Source organism: Emydura macquarii, unplaced genomic scaffold, assembly GCF_026122565.2.
Source record: "Emydura macquarii macquarii isolate MOO-44397 ecotype Brisbane River unplaced genomic scaffold, CSIRO-AGI_Emac_v2 contig_1253, whole genome shotgun sequence".
Taxonomy (NCBI): Eukaryota; Metazoa; Chordata; order Testudines; family Chelidae; genus Emydura; species Emydura macquarii.
The window spans coordinates 60,082,455-60,101,268 of NW_027131390.1; the positions used below are offsets into that span (position 1 = coordinate 60,082,455).

The window sequence follows — 18,814 nt, forward strand, 5'->3', positions numbered from 1 at the left end:
CATGACGACTTGCTATACCTGAGGACAGGTTCCAGTCCTGGCACTGACAGCACACTCCACTAGGGCACAGGCCTCCTTGGCAGCATTCCTGGTGCATGTCCCTACAGAGGAGATCTACAGGGCTGTGACGTGATCACACGTTCACCTCGTATTATGTCATCACGTACCAGGCCAGGGACAATGCAGCATTTGGCAAAGCAGTGCTTCAATCAGCGATTCTGTGAGCTCTGACCCCTCCTCCTATAGTCAGGTTGGGAGTCACCTACTTGGAATTGACATAAGCCAGCACTTGAAGAAGCAAAAATGGTTACTTGCCTTTCAGAGCTGTTGTTCTTTGAGATACATTGCTCATGTCCATTCCAAGACCCATCCCTCTGTTGAAGCCACATATTAAAGTTCCAGAGTGGCAGAATTATAGGTTTTTTTGCTGTTCAGTAACTTTTCCAAAGTTGAGGAATTTTTGAAAATCAAAGTGGCCAAAGGAAAAAAGAAAAATTAAACATTGGGGGGTGAGGGGAGGGCACAAGACATCATTCATTGCACTGCATTCTGTGGAGAAAAGGAAAAACCAGAGGAGAAACAGGAAAATCAAAAATAAGAAATGTAGACATTTTGGGGAATAAACACCTTTAAAACATTAAATCTCCGACTTAAACAGAAAGTATATATATTTTTGACAAACATGAATGTTTTTGACAGAACTTTTTGGTTTTGAAAAACAGCCGTTTTGGGGGAGGCGCAGAGGAAGTTTCAAGTCAAAATTTTGTCTAGTTCTAGTTGTACCAAATTCTAATGTGGACATTAGCATTTGTCTATTCTACCTCCACCTTTTGAAGTTTTAATAGAATATTGTATTTTTCAACTCTTGTCCCAAAGTATTGTACAGCGTTACTTACTTTACCTCACAGGAGACTGCATTTCAGCATTAAGTGAAGAAATGCCTATATGGATAGTACTTTGTGATTTTCCGTAAAATCCTGTGTAAAATGTAAAATAATATTACTTTTGTTATAACTAATCATGTAGTTTCTTCCTCTCTTAATAATAGTACGGAGACCTTTGTGAAAAAGACTGGAGCTCTGGGTGTTCTTTCTTTGCTTGCTAGAAATAATTTCTATTTATTAATGCAGCTGTAAGACATTTGACTGATGGGGATAGCATATTGTGGATCTAATCATAATTATAATACTATGGAGGGTGGCCAACCAATCAGAATCCATTTCCAGTGAGCTTTACCTCATTTTAAATCAGAAGCTTGCTGGAAACGGGGAAAATCACAGCAGCTGACATTCAGCATTGTCAGGGGATGTTTGGGTTATTTTAAGGAAACAAAAATACCCATATGTGATAGCTTAAGGCTAGAAGTACGAAACCAGGAAGAAAGCTCAGGAATAATACAGAGGTATCTGTAAACCTGCTTAAAATACATATATTTTAAATGAATAATGAGATCCATTGTATTCTGCCTGCAGCAGACATCCTCCAAAGAGGACCCTGAATGTAATACAATTGACCTTGTCTATGGTTAACCTGTAAAATGATCAGATATCTTGCCATAGTGCTTGCAATTGTTCGAAGAGTGGTGTGAATTTCTCACAATCTGTGCGCAGTAAACTATGTAGATATATGTGTTTAAAAAAAATAAAGACCACAAATTTTAGTTCACTGCCTTAAGGAAGTGCAGCACGTTTTAGACCATTTTTACATTAATTCTCAAGGTTTTGACTGATGATCCTTTTTGTTAGCATATATTCAGTTTTATTCTAAAACTGTCTTTCCACAGTGGAAAGAAACTTCTTTATTGCCAGAGTCCAGCATGAAAATAATCCTTGAGTTGTCTAAATGGTCTATTCTGTTGCATTTTTATTACGTGATTTGAAACGTTTTAAACTAACGCTATAGTACTTTAATAAAATATACAGTAATTTTGTTCAGTCCCACAGTAAATAATGAAAGTAACATACTGCATGCAGTATTCTTCTGTCTGTATTCCCTTCACTTAAAACAATCCAAACTTATATGTATTTGCATTGATAAATCGCTTGCTTGCAAAAAACCCCTTTTACCCAAATAAATGTAGTGCGCTTCATTCCATTCTGAAAAACACAGTTCTAGTTTGTTCAGTGCCAATATGTTGTTCTGATACTGTACAAAATGGAAGAAGTATGTTCTGTGGAGAGATTTGAAAGTGAAGAGGGAGACTGTCTATGAAGAGAGAGTCAGATATAAGAAGAAGCATGGAACTAGGCACCTGTGTTTTTGTTTTACTAGCTACTCCTTTACCAGACAATTTTTAACAGACATGACTCTTGATGCAAAGCTACAGAAGTTGATGCTGCAAAGATTATACCTTGGCCTTGTTTAACCCAAACACCATCCAGACTGTATTAGAAATCAGTCTCAGGTGGTAGACTTATATAACATCTTCTGGGCATTTTTGTAAATGAGCATGTAGTAACAGAGATGATTACCAAAGGAATATCTGACATAGCCTACTTACAGTTCCTTTCACTTGGAGAGTTAAGGGTAAACTATCTCTGACTGAAACCAAATAACCTGTCTCTTACTTGCAAAATGTTGCATGGCTTAGATCTGGAAATTGTGCAGTCTTTTTTTTATATTGATACTGGATTGTGTCCTTTCTGGAGAACACCTCCTTCTGTTATCTATTTTAGGTCAGATGGGAACCACTGAATTTGCGAGGTCTCTATTTTTGGACCTTGGGGGGAAAAAAAAATCTAATTGGGCAGACTCACTGACATAGGCTAATTGAACCTGGCATATTTGAGCACGATTTAAAGAAACCTCAGAACCCAGTTTTCCCTCTTAGAATTTAAAAAGTATAGAAGAATCTTTTTGTTACAAAATAACTTAGTTGTATTAGTTTACTGTGGTGCTATATGTTTGCTGAAGCTATAGACAAATCTTGTCTAATGTCTGATCTGCAGAACTGTATTACTTTTTTGATTCAATTAAAAAAAAAATTATAAAATACTACTAGAAATTATTTCTTGTAAATAGAGATATGACACTATTGTAATTCCTTAACTAAAAGAGGAGTTTGTTACCTTCATGTGAGCCTGTGTCAGACTTAATCCACTTATTTAATGGGGTCAGTACTAAATCTCCATTGTTTGACTGAGATATTTTGCTTTCTGCTTCTTTCTAGTCTGCACAGTAGCTCCTTGTTTCTTTCTTGGTGTACAAATTTTAAAACGAGGTATGTGTTAGATTTTAATGCCAACAAGGCTGCCACAAATGCATGCAATATGCCTCGGTTCCAGTGTACTGAATAGTGTTTTCAAATGGCTGCAGTGATAGATTAATGAACTATGAGCTTTATATTGTTCATATGAGACTACTATAGGGACAATTCCAGTTCAATAAACATTTAAACCAAGTTCTCTCCATGAGGAGCTTGATCCAGTATCCTGTCCTTCATGCTTCTCTTTGTTCTTTGCAGATCCCTAAGTGAGAAGTTTTTCACGTAGACGGACAAGATAGAGAGACAAGATGACAAGTTCAGCCAGAGAACATCTGCTTTTTGTGCGACGTCGCAATCCTCAGCTACGTTATACTCTGAGCCCAGAGAACCTGCAGAGTCTGGCATCTCAACACACCATACCGGAGAACATGAACTTACAGCGTGCCAACAGTGACACTGATCTAGTGACCTCTGACAGCCGCTCTAGTTTGACAGCGAGTATGTATGAATACACGCTGGGACAATCTCAGAACCTTATTATTTTCTGGGATATTAAAGAAGAAGTTGACCCAACAGACTGGATAGGACTTTATCATATAGGTGAGTCAGAACCATTTCTTAATTTTCTGTGTTTTTTGGTCCTTTGCCACCTCTTCTCCCCTTTCATTGTCTCCAGTGGTTCACGCCGCAATAGAGTCTAAAGATAAAATGTGAGATGAGTGCACAAAATTACTCTGAAGCTTTGTCTTCCCCTCTTGGAAGTGTGAAAATGTGTTGCCAATTAATGTAGATCTTGGTTCCGTATTTACCTCCTAGATAATGAAATGCAGCCTTCTTAGACAACAGACGCTATATGCACACACAGTCTTCCTATTTCTATCTTTAATTGCTGGTGGCTGCACTACTGACTTGGAAATATAAGGGGTAGATTTTTACATGCTCCAGTTAAACAAAAGAGATGCACAATCAACAGAGCTGTTAGCTGTACCACTATTTCAGAAACTCAGAAGAACTGCAGGGTCTCTTCTTTATCTCACTGTAAGAATTTCAGATATATTGTCCCATTAGCATGGTGATCCTTTCTGAAACTGTGATAAATTAATAGTAACATGGTGTTTACAAAATACCTATCGTATGCCAGATGCTTTTACCATCAGGTCTAATATCTAGCTTTCTTTTTTCACGTCAGTGTTTATAAGTAGGCAGTCTTGACTTCTTCCAGGATTCATCTTTATGGTTTTTACAAGAAAAGGGTTTCTTAGACTTGTAAACAGTAATTTATTATTTCTGTCCAGGTGGGTTTTCAGCATTTGTGAAAATGTATTTTGTGTGATTTTTTGATGCTGGCTGTTGCACACTAAAATGTAAAGTATTACATTTGTATAAGCAATAACTCCTATTCATGAAATGCATATGCCTCAGGACCCCTCTAAAATAAATAAATCACTCCTCCCCCCATGCTCCTCCCCCTTTCTTTAATGGCACTCAGCTGGAGGGAAATCTAGTGTAGACAAGGCTCTAGCTCCTGGATCCCATATTGCGACCATTTTAGTTAAACTTCAAATTAAACGAAGATAAAACATGTCGGACAACTGGAACCTTGTCCCTGTTAGGACTAACACCAGTTCAGCTGAATCAATATCCTTCACCACTGGCAATTTTGTGTGCATGTGGGGGTGGGGAAGGGAGAATCTCCATTGTGTAGACAAAATTTCAATCATTGCATGTGGCTCTCAATCTGGGGTCTCTTCTGGGGAAGCTGCTGCTAGGACTGATGACAGGAGAGGAAGGGGAGGGGGCAATCGTACTTTGGCCCCAACCTCAGAGGCCACCGAAAAAAACATCTGTAATGTCTGTTTAAATAAAATGAGATGGGAGGGTGTGGGACCCCAACAAACATGTTCTGTGGCTTCAAATTTCTCTCAATAGACCTTCATGCTGTAGTAAATCCCATTGGAACAGTTTTTTGAAAGTTCAGAATAAACCTCCATTAATGTCTAAGCCACAAATTACTCGCTCCCTGATGAAGAGAGCTGGAATCCGCCAAACAACATAAATAAATCTTCAGTGTAGTTATATGCAAAGATTACGGTAAACTGCACAGACTCTCAAAATACAAATGTGAATATAATGACATTTTATTTAAATAATAAATTTTGCTATTGACTTGAGTTGGAGCAGTATCAAGCCCTAAACTATGCCATCCTCCTGTCCAGTTATTCAGCTGTCTCCCAAAATGGTGAAAGAGCAGTTTCAGTCTGGCTCCAGAATAAAGAACTTTTCTGCTGTTTCTGTCTACTGAGACTCCCAAAGTGTAAAACAAAGGCACCAACTGTCTCTAGCCTCTCCTGAGGGGGCAAATAAACTCAGACTACCTCTTCTGGATTCATAACCCCAGCATGTTACAGTGCAATAGTGTATAATATCCTTCATGGATTTCTTATCTGCTTGTTAAAAGTGAGAGGAGGTTTAGCTACTCACTTTTTTTTTTAATTTAATTTAATTTTTAATTTTATAAACTGGTCTCCTATCTAGCACTTTAAATCTTTCAGTGTTGAATGCAGCTCCTTTCTGAGGTTGTCTTTTTCTGTTGATTAAAATAAGAGCAGGATCTTAGCAGAATCTTGCCTTTAACACTTTTGTTTTTATTTTGTATTATGGAGTCACTGTTCTTGCTCTTTAGATAGAATGGAAAGCAAGTTACAGCCTTATCTAACTTCGATTATGCATCTGTTCTGACTGAAAAAAAATCTCTTTGCCTTGACATTTTGGCATGTGTATTCCCTATCCATAGCAGAAAATTTTAAGGGGAGAGGGGCAGTTTGAGGTTGATCGGATAAACTGAGATTGTGGTGGGGTTTTTCTTTTAAAATGTAACTTTTAAAAAAATAAACGGGAATAATTCTAATAGCATGATCTAGAAAATTCTAATTTGTTTACGTCATGAGATGTAGCTAAGAGATCTGGGAAGGATGGGACTGTTTTTTCAGATGGTAGTGTGCAGAAGTTAGTACCTATAGATTTTTAAACTTCAAAACACTTCATTAATTTTCAGTGAACTATAGTACTCACAAAAAGTCCACAGGGTTTATGACCTTCATCAACAGAGCAGCTTCATCTTTGAGCTTAATGGGCTAGATAGTGCTCCCATGTGTCTCTACTGACTCCAATAGGAGCTGAATCAGGCCCAAAATCACCACCAGCGGAGTATTTGTTATGAATAGTATGATGGCTCTACATCATAGTTGTAATTGAGCAAAATAGTCTCCTTACAGTAGGAAATATGCTAACCTTCTGTTAGTCTTCACTCATCAGTGTGTTAAGTTTTCCTGTGGGGTCGAGCAAATCCTCAGGAAATTCACAAATCTTTTGTTAGTTTCATAGATTCCAAAGCCAGGGGAGACCATTGTGATTATCTAGTTTGACTTTCTGTGTAGCACAGGCCATGGGAAGTCCCAAAATAATTCCTAGAGAAGGTCTTTTAGAAAAACATCCAATCTTGATTTAAAAATCACCAGTGATGGAGAATTCACTGTGATCCTTGGTAAATTGTTCCAGTGATTAATTATCTTGACTGTCAAAAATGTATGCCTTATTTCCAGTCTAAATTTGTTTAGTTTCAACTTCCAGCCATTGGATCATGTTGTACCTTTCTCTGGTAGATTGAAGAGCCCGTTATTAAATATTTGTTCTCTCTTCGAGTGATTGCTCATATCCATTCCAGTATAGGTGTGTGCGTGCCCCGTGCACAGAATCCCGGAACATTTTTTCCCTTAGCTAGCTCCGTAGGGCCGGCTCAGGCGCCCCCTGGAGTACAGCGCTCATGCTGTGGTACATAGGGCGCTGCCGACCCTGCGGCCCCTCAGTTCCTTCTTTCCGCCTGTGACGGTTACCGGAACGTCTGCTTCTTGCATACAAACACAAGTAGCATCCCTTAGTGTTAGCTTTATTGTTCGAGTTTTTTGTTTTTTAATAGTAGATTAGCAAGTAGTTAAAGTAAATAGTGCCCTTAGGGGCTAGAGCGGAGCCATGCCCGGCTCCACCGGCTTTAAAGCCTGCACCGCGTGTGCAAAGTCCTTTCCAGTGAGTGACCCTCACGACCGTTGCCTCCGATGCCTCGGGGAGCACCACAGGAAAGAAAAACGCAGGATCTGTAGGTCCTTCAAACCAAGGACCCAGAAGGAGAGGGACGTGAGACTGAAAGCGATCCTGATGGAGTCCGCACTTCGCCCAGACTCCGAGCCATCGCGTTCTCCTGCGGCACCGAGTGTCTCCTCGGTGCGGAGCGCTCCACTGGCACCGACTTCGGCACCGGCACTGACACTATCGGCACCGAAGAAAAAGAAGTGGCGTGAGGCCGCACACATGGACTCCCCCCTGCTACCGGGAAAGCAGGGGGTGCAGCAGGAGATGCCCCAGCCACGTGCCGTTGAGAGTACTCTGGCACCGGCATCTCCTCGCAGAGAGCCTCCCCCGACTCCTGGGGGTGGGGGAGCGCCTCTGCAAGGGCCGTTGACACCGAAGGCTTTCGCTGCGGCACGCACCCTCATGGGCCTGCCTACGCCTCCGTCCCTCCCTCGGCCGAGGGTTCCGGGACCCGTGTCTCGGGGTAAACCCGCGTTGGGTTACCCCGGTGGGTGGAAGAGATGGGAGTTGAGGTCTCTCCCCAGATGGCTAAGGAGGGTAGAGAGTGCGGGCTCCCCTCCTAGCTTTGACTCCGGGTCGTTGAGTTCCGCGGCACCGAGGGCGGTCCAGGGACAAACGCTCGAGGCGAAGGCGCTACAGTTCCGCCACGAGCAGGGACCTGAGCGTGGGCTCCGGTACCCCAGTGCGGAGCCCAGCTCAACACTGATCCCCGGTGCTGTCTGCCTTGGCGCTGAGCTTCCCACCATGCATTACGACACCACCTGCCTCGGCACCGAGTTCCTCGGCACCGAGCTCCTTGGCACCGCCTGTCTCGGCACCGAGCGCCTCGGTACTGCGTGATACGTCGTGCTCCAGGTCAGCGTCGCAACGTCACAGGCATCACCGCTCCCGCTCTAGATCTGGGAAGTGTCGCCGCAAGTCTTCTCGAGGGAGGAGATTTCCAGCTACAGCTCCTCCAGCAGCTCCTCTCCTCATCGGCACCGCAGATGTCGGCACCGGAAGTCTTCTTCGTCCAGGAGCCGCTCCCCTTCCAGGGCCCATAAGCACCGGTCAAGTGGCTCGGGATCCAAGGGGGGACGCCTGGAAATGACCCAGCAGGTCCCTGCACCTGCATCTGCATGGCCCCAAGGCCCCTGGCAATGGCCATATTGGGGGCCGTGGGGTACCCAGATGGGCCAAGGGACCACCTCTATTCACTCCTCAGTGGCCCAACCAATGCCCCCACCTACCGGTCCACAGGAGGGTCACCCCTCTGAGGAGGGGTCTGACCCAGAGGAAGGCCCTTCTGTAGGGGCCCTCCCACAGTCCTCCTCCTCCTTTCCGGATGAGGCGGTGGCCAGGGACAATAGGGCCCCCCTCTTTGACTTCAGGGGCCACCAGGACCTCCTGAGGAGAGTGGCTGACAATCTCGGTCTCGAGATTAAGGAGCTGTCGGAGGAAGAGGACCCCCTCTTTGGGGTCTCTGAGGCAGCAGGCCCTCATGCCTGGCCCTGCCTGTTCATGAGAGGGTTATGAAGATTGCTAAAACTCTCTGGCAAACCCACTCCTCAGTGGCCCCCACCTCAAAAGGCACTGAGCACAAATACTATATTCTGAAGGAGGGGTTTGAATTCTTATATACACATCCTGCCCCAGGTTCGCGTGTAGTGGATGCAGTGAACCAGCGGGACTGCCAGGGTGGCCAGGGCAACACCCCTAAAGACAAGGACAGCAAGAAGCTGGACCTTTTTGGGCACAAGATGTACTCTACTGCGGCCCTACAGCTGAGGGTCGCGAACCATCAGGCCCTCATGGGGAAGTGTAACTTGAACCTTTGGTCCTCTCTACAGAGGTTCTCCTCGGGGTTGCCCCCGGACCAGGCTGCAGACTTTGCCACTGTGTTGCAAGAGGGCGTGGCAGTGGCTAAGGCGGCACTCCAGTCAGCCAGTGATGCAGCGGATGCAGCCAGCAGGGCGATCGCTTCGGCCATCGTCATGCGCCGCTGCTCCTGGCTCCAAGCTTCTGGTCTGTCTCAGGAGGTCCAACAGTCTATTCAGGACCTCCCCTTTGACTACACCGGCCTCTTCTCTGAGAGGACGGATGAGAAGCTGCATGCCCTAAAGGACTCACGGGCCACCCTGAGATCCCTAGGGCTATACACCCCTCAGGCCTTGAGGCGCCAAACCCGGCCTCAGACACAGAGGCAGCCGCAACCTCCACTGAGGCTGCCCCCCAGACCCACTCAGCCCAGGAGGGGTAGGGACAGGTACTGGGTGCCCAACTGCCGCGACCGGCAGGGACCCCCTCCGGGGTCCCAGCAAGGCCCTAACAAGGGCAATGCGCCCCATAAGAGGTTTTGACGGGGTGCACGAGGGTGGCACTCCTCCCTTCCCACTGGATCACTCCAAAGTTTTCTCCCACAGGCTTTGGCCATACCACGCCGAATGGGAAGCCATTACCACCGACCAATGGGTCCTTGGCATAGTCCACAAGGGCTATGCCTTACAGCTTACGGCCTTCTCCCCCTACCCAGTCCCTTTTCAGGGACCCCTCTCACGACCAACTCCTCATACAAGAGGTCAACTCCCTCCTCACGCTTGGTGCAATAGAGGAGGTTCCTCCACAGGAACGGGGAAAGGGATTCTACTCTTGGTACTTCCTAATCCCCAAGGCCAAGGGGGGCCTGAGGCCAATTCTGGACCTCCGCCGCCTGAACAAGTTTGTCAGGCACACCAGGTTTCATATGGTTTCCCTAGCCTCCATCATTTCCACCCTAGATCCAGGGGACTGGTATGCCGCCCTTGACCTGAAGGATGCGTCTTTTCATATAACTATCCTTCCAGGTCACAGGAAGTTCTTAAGATTTATGGTAGCTGGATACCACTACCAGTTTTCTGCCCTGCCCTTTGGCCTTTCATCCGCGCCAAGGGTATTTAAAAAATGCATGGCAGTGGTAGCGGCCCACCTGCACCGCAGAGGGGTCCAAATATTTCCTTACCTGGATGACTGGGTGATTCGGGGCAAGTCCAGGGCCCATGTCAGGAACAGCCTGGCTCTGACCTGCGCCACATGCACCAGACTGGGGCTGCTCATCAACGAGCAGAAGTCCACTCTCACCCTGGTGCAGCGCATAGAGTTCATAGGGGCCACCTTGAATGCCACCCAGGCCAGAGCCTTCCTTCCTCAGATTCGGTTCGAGAACATGACCGCCATTATCAGCGATCTCCACACGTCCCCCACGACAACAGCCAGGCACTGCCTTCAGCTGTTGGGACACATGGCGGCATGTACTTATGTGGTGAGGCTGGCTTGCCTCAAGCTAAGGCCTCTCCAAGGGTGGCTGGCCTCAGTCTATGTACCGGCCAGACACCGGCTGAACAAGGTGGTCACGGTTCCCACCCAGGTACTGTCCTCCCTGGACTGGTGGAGGGACCCAGGGGAGGTTCTGAGGGGCGTTCCCTTCAGAGACTTGGCTCCCTCAGTGACCCTGATAACGGACGCCTCAAACGAGGGTTTGGGGGGCTCACATCAGCAAGGACCTGAGCACCCAGGGACTATGGTCACCACACCAAAGAGCTCTCCATATAAATGTCAGAGAGCTCAGGGCAGTCCGCTTGGCCTGCAAAGTCTTCATCAAATTCCTGAGGGGCAGAACGATTCAGGTCCTTACAGACAACACGGCGGCCATGTTTTATATAAACAGACAGGGGGGAGTGAGCTCCTCGGCTCTTTGCCAGGAGGCCACTTGTCTTTGGGACTTTGCTGTGAGGCACGATTTCCATATATCTGCCTCTCACCTCCTGGGGGTCAGGAACAACGAGGCAGACCGCCTCAGCAGGTCGTTCCTTCCCCGCCACGACTGATCACTGCACCCGGAGGTGGTGACTTCAATCTTCCAGAAGTGGGGGGGTTCTCCAACTGGACCTGTTCACGTCGTCCTGGAACAGGAAGTGCCCGAGGTTCTGCTTGCTCCAAGGTGCGAGCCAGGCTCCCTCTCCGACGCGTTCCTTCTAGACTGGACGGGGACCCTCCTGTATGCGTTTCCCCCCACTCCGCTCCTGCGCAAGGTCCTCTTGAAAATCAAGAGGGACAGAGCGGATATGATACTGATTGCGCCAGCTTGGCCATGGCAGCACTGGTACACCATGCTGCTCGACCTGTCAATCGATACGCCGCTCCCGCTCCCGAGGCGCTACGACCTGCTCTCACAGGACCAGGGTTGCCTGCTGCACCCGGACCTGGACTCCCTCCACCTGACGGCATGGAGACTCTGTGGCTGATGGAGGGAGAGAGAGCCTGCTTGGCGCAGGTCTGACAGATTCTGCTGGGCAGCAGAAAACCTTCCACTCAGGTTGTGTACCGGGCCAAGTGGAAGCGTTTTACTTGTTGGGCAGAGTCCCGGGGTGTTCCACCGTCCGGCTCGCCCATACAGGCGATATTGGAGTACCTACTCCACCTAAAGCTCCAGGGTTTAGCACTGGCTTCCCTGAAAGTGCACCTGGCAGCTATCTCTGCTTTCCACCAGCCGATGGAAGGGCGTTCACTGTTCTCCCACCCCATGTCAGTCAGGTTCCTCAAAGGGGTGGAGAGGCTGTATCCCCAGGTCCACGACCCGGTGCCTCCCTGGGATTTAAACCTGGTCCTCACCATGTTGACAGGACCCCCCTTCGAGCCCATGGCTACATGCCCGCTGCTCGTCCTCTCTTGGAAGGTAGCCTTCCTCGTGGCCATTACATTGGCTAGGAGGGTCTCTGAGCTCAGAGCTTTAACCTCGGAGCCCCCCTACACGGTCTTCTATAAAGATAAGGTCCAACTGAGTCCCCACCCAGCCTTCCTGCCTAAGGTGGTGTCTCAGTTCCACTATAACCAGAATATCTTCCTCTCCGTGTTTTTTTCCCAAACCGCACTGTTCGGAGGAGGAGCGGAGATGGCACTTCCTGGACGTCCGACGAGCCCTGGCCTTCTACATCGAGCGGACCAGGCCGTTCCGGAAGTCAACGCAGCTGTTCGTGGCAGTGGCGGACCGGGTGAAGGGCTCAGCTGTCTCCACCCAGCGCATCTCCACCTGGATCACCGCCTGTATTAAAACCTGCTATGAGCGGGCGAAGGTGCCGCTTCCAGGAGCTGGGACAGCGCACTCAACCAGAGCCCAGGCCTCATCTGCAGCCTTCCTGGGAGGAGTGCCCCTGCAGGACATCTGCAGAGCAGTGACCTGGTCGTCGGTCCATACCTTCACGTCCCACTACGCCATCGTGCAGCAGGCGAGAGAGGACGCAGGATTCGGCAGAGCAGTACTGGCGAGAGTAGCTCAACGCTGACTTCTACCCACCTCCAAGGTATGGCTATTTAATCACCTATACTGGAATGGATATGAGCAATCACTCGAAGAGAGAAAACAGGGTTACTTACCAGTAATTGTTGTTCTTCGAGATGTGTTGCTCATATCCATTCCAAACCCACCCTCTGTCCCCACTGTCAGAGTTGGCAGAAAGAAGGGACTGAGGGGCCGCAGTGTTGGCAGCGCCCTATGTACTACGGCATGAGTGCGGTACTCCAGGGGGCGCCTGAGCCGGCCCTACGGAGCTAGCTAAGTTAAAAAAAGTTCTGGGATTCTGTGCATGGGGCGCGCGCACACCTATACTGGAATGGATATGAGCAACACATCTCAAAGAACAACAGTTACTGGTAAGTAACCCTGTTTTCTCCACGTACGTATTTATAGTTTTGTCAGAAATGTTTTAAAATTTCTTTCTGTGTGTGGGGAGAGGAAATTCACAATGTCATTTAGTTAATAGACATCTGCATATCTTAAAACAACACTATTAGAATATGGAAACTTGTAATATTGAAAGCCTGGAAATTCAAAGTTAAGGCAGTTCCACAAATTGTGGACAGTCCCACAATTGGATCCTTTGTCCCATGTCTCACAACTATACAATGTCCTGCAAAATACTTCACGGGGCTAAGAATCCGGGGGAGGGTGGCTACACAGCCAGGCTGCTCTGCTCCAGGCTTGGAGTTGGGGGGCTGTCCGGTCAGGCTGCTCTGCTTCACCTTGGGCTAGGAGTTGGGGGGGCTGCCTGGCCACCCGGCCGGGCTGCTCTGCTCCGCATCAGGCTCGGGGGGCTTTAGGGGGCTCGGGGATGGCTGGCGGGTGAGCACAGGGGGGCAGAGGGGCAGGGCCAGATGGGAAGGGACCTCAGGCGGAAGGGGTGGGGCCGGCCATGGGACAGGGTTGTTTACCTTGCTAGTAAGCTAGCTATATTGATAGCTAGTGGTTAGTTACTGAATGCAGACTTTAGTTAAATCTGTTCATTTTAACTTTCTACAGCTTCCCGAAACAAGCTGTTTTGCTACGGGGTGAAATTAGTGCTCTTGGTTTCATTAAAGGGATTTATTTTAATTTCACTGTGTCCCGCAATGTCCGGCAAATGAGATCATGGTGTCCTGAAATTGGACTAATGTTAATTGGTCACCCTAAGGTCACATATGCGTCCCACAATGATAAATAGGTTGAGAGCCACTGTTGTTGAGTGACTTTTATAATGAGGATCTTGCTCGCTATTGGTATGGGGTCACAAGAAGAAAATTGCAGATATGTATCATTGATGCTATTTGCAGAATATGTTGTTTCTTTTCTGGGTAATTTTGTCTTGTGCTATCTGAATTTGATCAATGACGAATGAGAGTTTCAGTAGCACACCTTATCTGCAAATGGTCATTTTCCCCAAAGTTCTGATGCCATAGAATTTTAATTCGGAGAAGAATTGCACTATATACAGAGTATAAATCTGTAGAAAAGTAAAGAGCTGGTCAGGTGTATTATACATTGGGACTACAGGAGATGGAGAAGTGCATTTCCAGAAGTGCTAACTCCTCTTCAATTAATCTAAAACATTTCTATTAATAGCTTGACATTGATAGGCATGGAATAATCCTTGGTTACCTGATCACTTTTTGAGTTTGGCTGTTTTTGTTAGGACCTGCCTAGAGTTGGCTTCTTTTAGTTCTTTGGTAGCCATTTTTAAGATCCTAATTTGAAATGACAGTTCTTGGTGGCAGTCAGCAATGAGAATTGGGCTCTATAGCTGTGGTACTGTACCTATGTTTAATTCTGCAGAGCATTTGCTGCCATTCCTTCCCTCTGCCTTCCACCACTGGAAGAAAGGGAATAAGCAATTTTTCTGCACACAGAACGGTTTCAGTGGGAACTAAGTGGGTTCTTCCTCCTCTTCTTTCCAAACTGACACAGTTATGCTACTTAGTGACCCATATTTTGGGGTGCTGTGCTCCTGACATTTGTAACATCTTTCCGTCAGTTGGCAATGCTATAGCCTTCAGTCCGTCTACATCCGTCTACGTATCTATAAAAACCTGCATTAAGACAATCTTTCTATTTGGATACTAGAAAAACTGGTCTGAAGATTGAAGTATCTTCCTATCTGAAGATAACAGAGTATCTTCCTCAAATTTAAGGAGAATGAGAATCCTGCGCTGGGCAGGGTGTCTGAGTGGCATAATATGCAGAAATGCAGTTAACCTGTGTTTAATTTTTGTTTCTGCATTCTTAGCATTCCAATTTGGAGCTGATGGGAATTGCCTAGCTAACAGGACTGAACAACTACCCCAGAATAGCTTTCAAATAAGGGCGATAAAATAACAGGGTTCCACATGAGCGCTTGCTTTAGCATTAGAGTTGATAACAGTCCCTTATTACAAGGGACGTCCCGTATTTTTTCATCTCTGTACAAGATAGGGAGTTGCTGAATGCTGCAGAAAGCAGCAAGAAATACACCTTGTGAATGTAGGTGAGTACTGCTTATTATTTATTTCTTGATTGATTATGACAATGAAAATACTCGGAGGAGGGACTGAGCAGTGGTGCTAAGAAAACAGTTCCTTATTTTTGAAATACAGTGTTGGCAACCCTTTTCAAAATAGCAAGAGTCCTGTGGCATATTAAAGATTAACAAATTTATTTGGGCATAAGCTTTCGTGGGCAGAAACCCACTTTGTCAGACCTATGGCTACCCCTGGAACCTTTTCAAAATGTCGATATTTCACACTGGGTCAGTCTTCCTGTCGCTGTCCTGTCACCCCCAGCATAGCCCACCATTTTTAACCATCCTCTACATTGGCTTGCTTAAATATCCCACTTCTCAGGTCCACTGTCTCTGGTTCAACAAGATAGAGATTGCAGCACAGAGGATGGAATAGGCACTCTTACGTCTAGGTGTCTTTAAACTTCAACCTTCTACTTCAGAAAATAGAAAAAATTAGTTGTGGAGTGGATTGTTGTCTATCCTGAGACTCTAGACATCTTAAAAGTGTCACTCTCTCACTGAAATCCTGATTCAGGAGAGCGTCCCTTTTCAGGACTTTTAAGCACTTAAACACCTGCTTAAAGTAAAGCACATGCTTCAGTGCTGAACTGAATAGGGATGGGCCTTGAACATATGCTGTACTGAATCTGGGCCTGAATCCTGGGAGCGCAGCAGTGATCAGTGTCTAGCCCCTACATAAATAGATGAGAACAGGAAAGAGGAACTGATCTGGGAGGAAGAGATGTGAGCTAAGAACAACCGTTAGACTGGAAGTGCTTTGCAATACATTGTATATGATCCCCCTCTTCCTGGAGTGACTTTTGGATATTAGAAAGGTAGGGCCTGATCTAAAGCCAGTTGAGGTCAGTGTTAGTCTTTCCATTAACTCCATTGGGCTTTGGATCAGGCCCTTAGCAAGGTAAACTGGCCAAAGAGCTAACAAAAGATGGGGGTAAGATGGAAGCAAGAAGAGAGGAACATTAAAAGCACAATATTAATTTTTTTTTTTTACTGCTGGACAGAGTACGAACAACATGTAGTACGTGCTCTTGTTAAAGTGTGAGATTTATTTTAGTTTGAATATACAATTCTATAAGCACAAGGGATGTGATTATTGTGTGAAAACCACATTTCTTAAATACTAAAGGCTTGGTTTATCTCAGAACAACTGCACACCCTGTCTGGTGGTGATGATTCCATAACAGAGTTTAATTCTCAAGGGCTGGTGCAGCTTGTCATGTCCAGTTGCCATTGTTTCCTATTGAAAGAACAGCTTCTGCTTACTGGGAGCTAAAGCAATGTGGTGCGCAAAATCCTATGGTGTGCTATTGCAGATTGGAAAGAAAACATGTGTCACCTCTATAATAAATGTCCACTGATATGTACTCACTCTAAGCCTCAGTCCATCTGCTTGTTTTTGTTGCACTCTTGCTCTGACATCCATGTTTCATAGTCAGTCTGTAAAATGAGGGCAGTTAAGGGAGCTGAATGCTGAAGTTGGAGCTCATATGATCATAAAATTCTACCCAGAATGCATTCAAAGGAATGACTTTTTTTTTTCTGCAGCTGTAATTCATATTAATCCACATTGCACGGGGGCGGGAGGTTGGAGGGGGGAATGGACCGTTGGTAACAATACACGAAATAAATAGTGCTGTTATTGATACATGAAATTCATGATTTAGTGTCATTTCAGAAATTTTCTGCTTGCAGTAGGATAGCTTGCTGCCCAGCTAATGCTTTTTCCTAATTAATGTTCAGACAGGTTCCTTCCCATATAGAACTTCACTTGGGGCCTGGCTTGTGTGGCCGTGTAAGGGAGGAATAGGGTGTAAGGTGTCCCTTATTGTGTTGCTCCAGTTACCTTGTAGCTTGGTCACAGTGCAGGAGAGGAAGTAGGCTCTGCAAATCCACTATATCACCGCCCCCCCCAATCCCCCACACAGGTGGATGGGAGGGGGCAAAGAATGGGCAGAGCCTTGTCTGCACCTCCTAACATGCTGGACAACATCACTGTCCTGGAAGTCAGTAGATGTTTGCTGTACCTGGTAAAAACTGGTGTATCCTGAGAAGTAGGGAGATCAGGAGGTAGATTGAGAGTCATAGTCTCACTTCTGGGCTGCTCCAGGAACAGTGCAATGACGTGCTGCCATTTACTATGGAGTAGGTCACGCAGTTATGTTCTAGCCCTTGTTCGTTTTTGGATGGGGGACAGGAGCGAATGAGTTACAAACCAGTCTTGGTTTATTTTTTCAATGTAGTTGTGCGAGTGTTCTAGAGCAATCACCTTGATTTTACCTAAGTAAAAGACAATTTACCATCTGTACAAAGCTCATAATATAGGGGGCACTTCCCTGTAATGTTTTATTCATGGTACAAAATCATATATTTGTATCACACTGTTTTGATCATTTGTGTGATTGTTACTTGAAAGCATTTTTTTTAATCTGATCAAATGCTGCTTATTGGACGTAGACCAATAAGGATATAAGTCACTAAACAAGGATCTCGCTTACAATTCCCTGCCACTACTGCCCTCTCTAGGGTTTATCTCCAAGGAGTGCAACAGGCTCAGTACAGTTTGCATCTTCCACCCTCAACAAAAAAGAATCCAGCCCTGGGGATGGATCTGGATGAATGCCAAACACGTGTAATGGCAATTAATGCTCTGAGAATGCTCAAAGCTAACTCACTGGACACAACTAACAGAAAAACAAAGGGTGTGGGGAGGAAAGGTTGTTAGGGTAGGGGGTAAGAATATGGAAAAAAACAATAGTAGTAGCATAATGCGGAAGAAATATAATGGTCTGGAAGTATCAGTTTCAAGAAGGTTAAAGCATTCATTTAAAGAAGCTCTGACTTATCAAAGCATGAATAATGTATGGAAACTCTTATGCTACTCTGCAGTAAACAAATCCGTGTGTGCGTGTGCGTGTGCGTGTGCGTGTGTGTGTTTTAAACGATTGTACGTCTATCAATAAAAAGCTGCATGTTTCTAAATTTCCAGCCAGGATCCAAATCCCCCATAATTCATAGATTCTAAGGCCAGCAGGGACTGTTGTGATCTTCTAGCATGACCTTCTATATAACACAGGCCATAGAGCTTCCCCAAAATAATTCCTAAAGCATATTTTTTAGAGAAACATTCAGTTTTGAACTAAAATTTCCAGCAATGGAGAATCCACCACAATCCTACCAAGGATGGTTAATTACCCTCACTGTTAAAAATTTATGATGTACTTCCAGTCTAAATTTCTCTAACTACAACTTCCAGCCATTGGATCATGCTTTAACTTTCTCTGGTAGATTGAAGAACCTATTATTAAATATTCCCTATGTAGAGAGCAATCAAGTCACCCCTTCACCTTCTCTTTGTTAGACTCAAGGAATTCAATCTAGTTAGTTTATCATTATAAGGCAAGTTTTCTGATCCTTAAATCATTCTCATGGCTCTTCTCTGAACCCTCTCCATTTTATTCTTCTTAATTTGTCGGCATCAGAACTGGACAGAGTATTCCAGCAGCAGTTGCACCAGTGCCAAATATAGAGATAAAATAACATCTTTAATCTTAGTCGAGATTCCCCTGTTTATGCATCCTAGGATCATATTATCTCTTTTGACTGCAGCATCACACTGGAAGCTTATATTCAGGTGATTGTC

General features: G+C 45.7%; 1 protein-coding gene across 3 annotated transcripts in view; it reads left to right on the top strand.

Annotated features, from left to right (window-relative positions):
* HECW2 (HECT, C2 and WW domain containing E3 ubiquitin protein ligase 2) overlaps positions 1-18,814 on the top strand; it is a 290,360-nt gene that overhangs the window by 64,216 nt on the left and 207,330 nt on the right. For all 3 annotated transcript variants that reach the window (XM_067548983.1, XM_067548982.1, XM_067548985.1), the window contains one exon: positions 3,464-3,805. In XM_067548983.1, coding sequence (XP_067405084.1) covers positions 3,514-3,805 — 292 coding nt within the window. In that variant the 5' untranslated portion in view covers positions 3,464-3,513. The remainder of the gene's footprint in view (positions 1-3,463; positions 3,806-18,814) is intronic.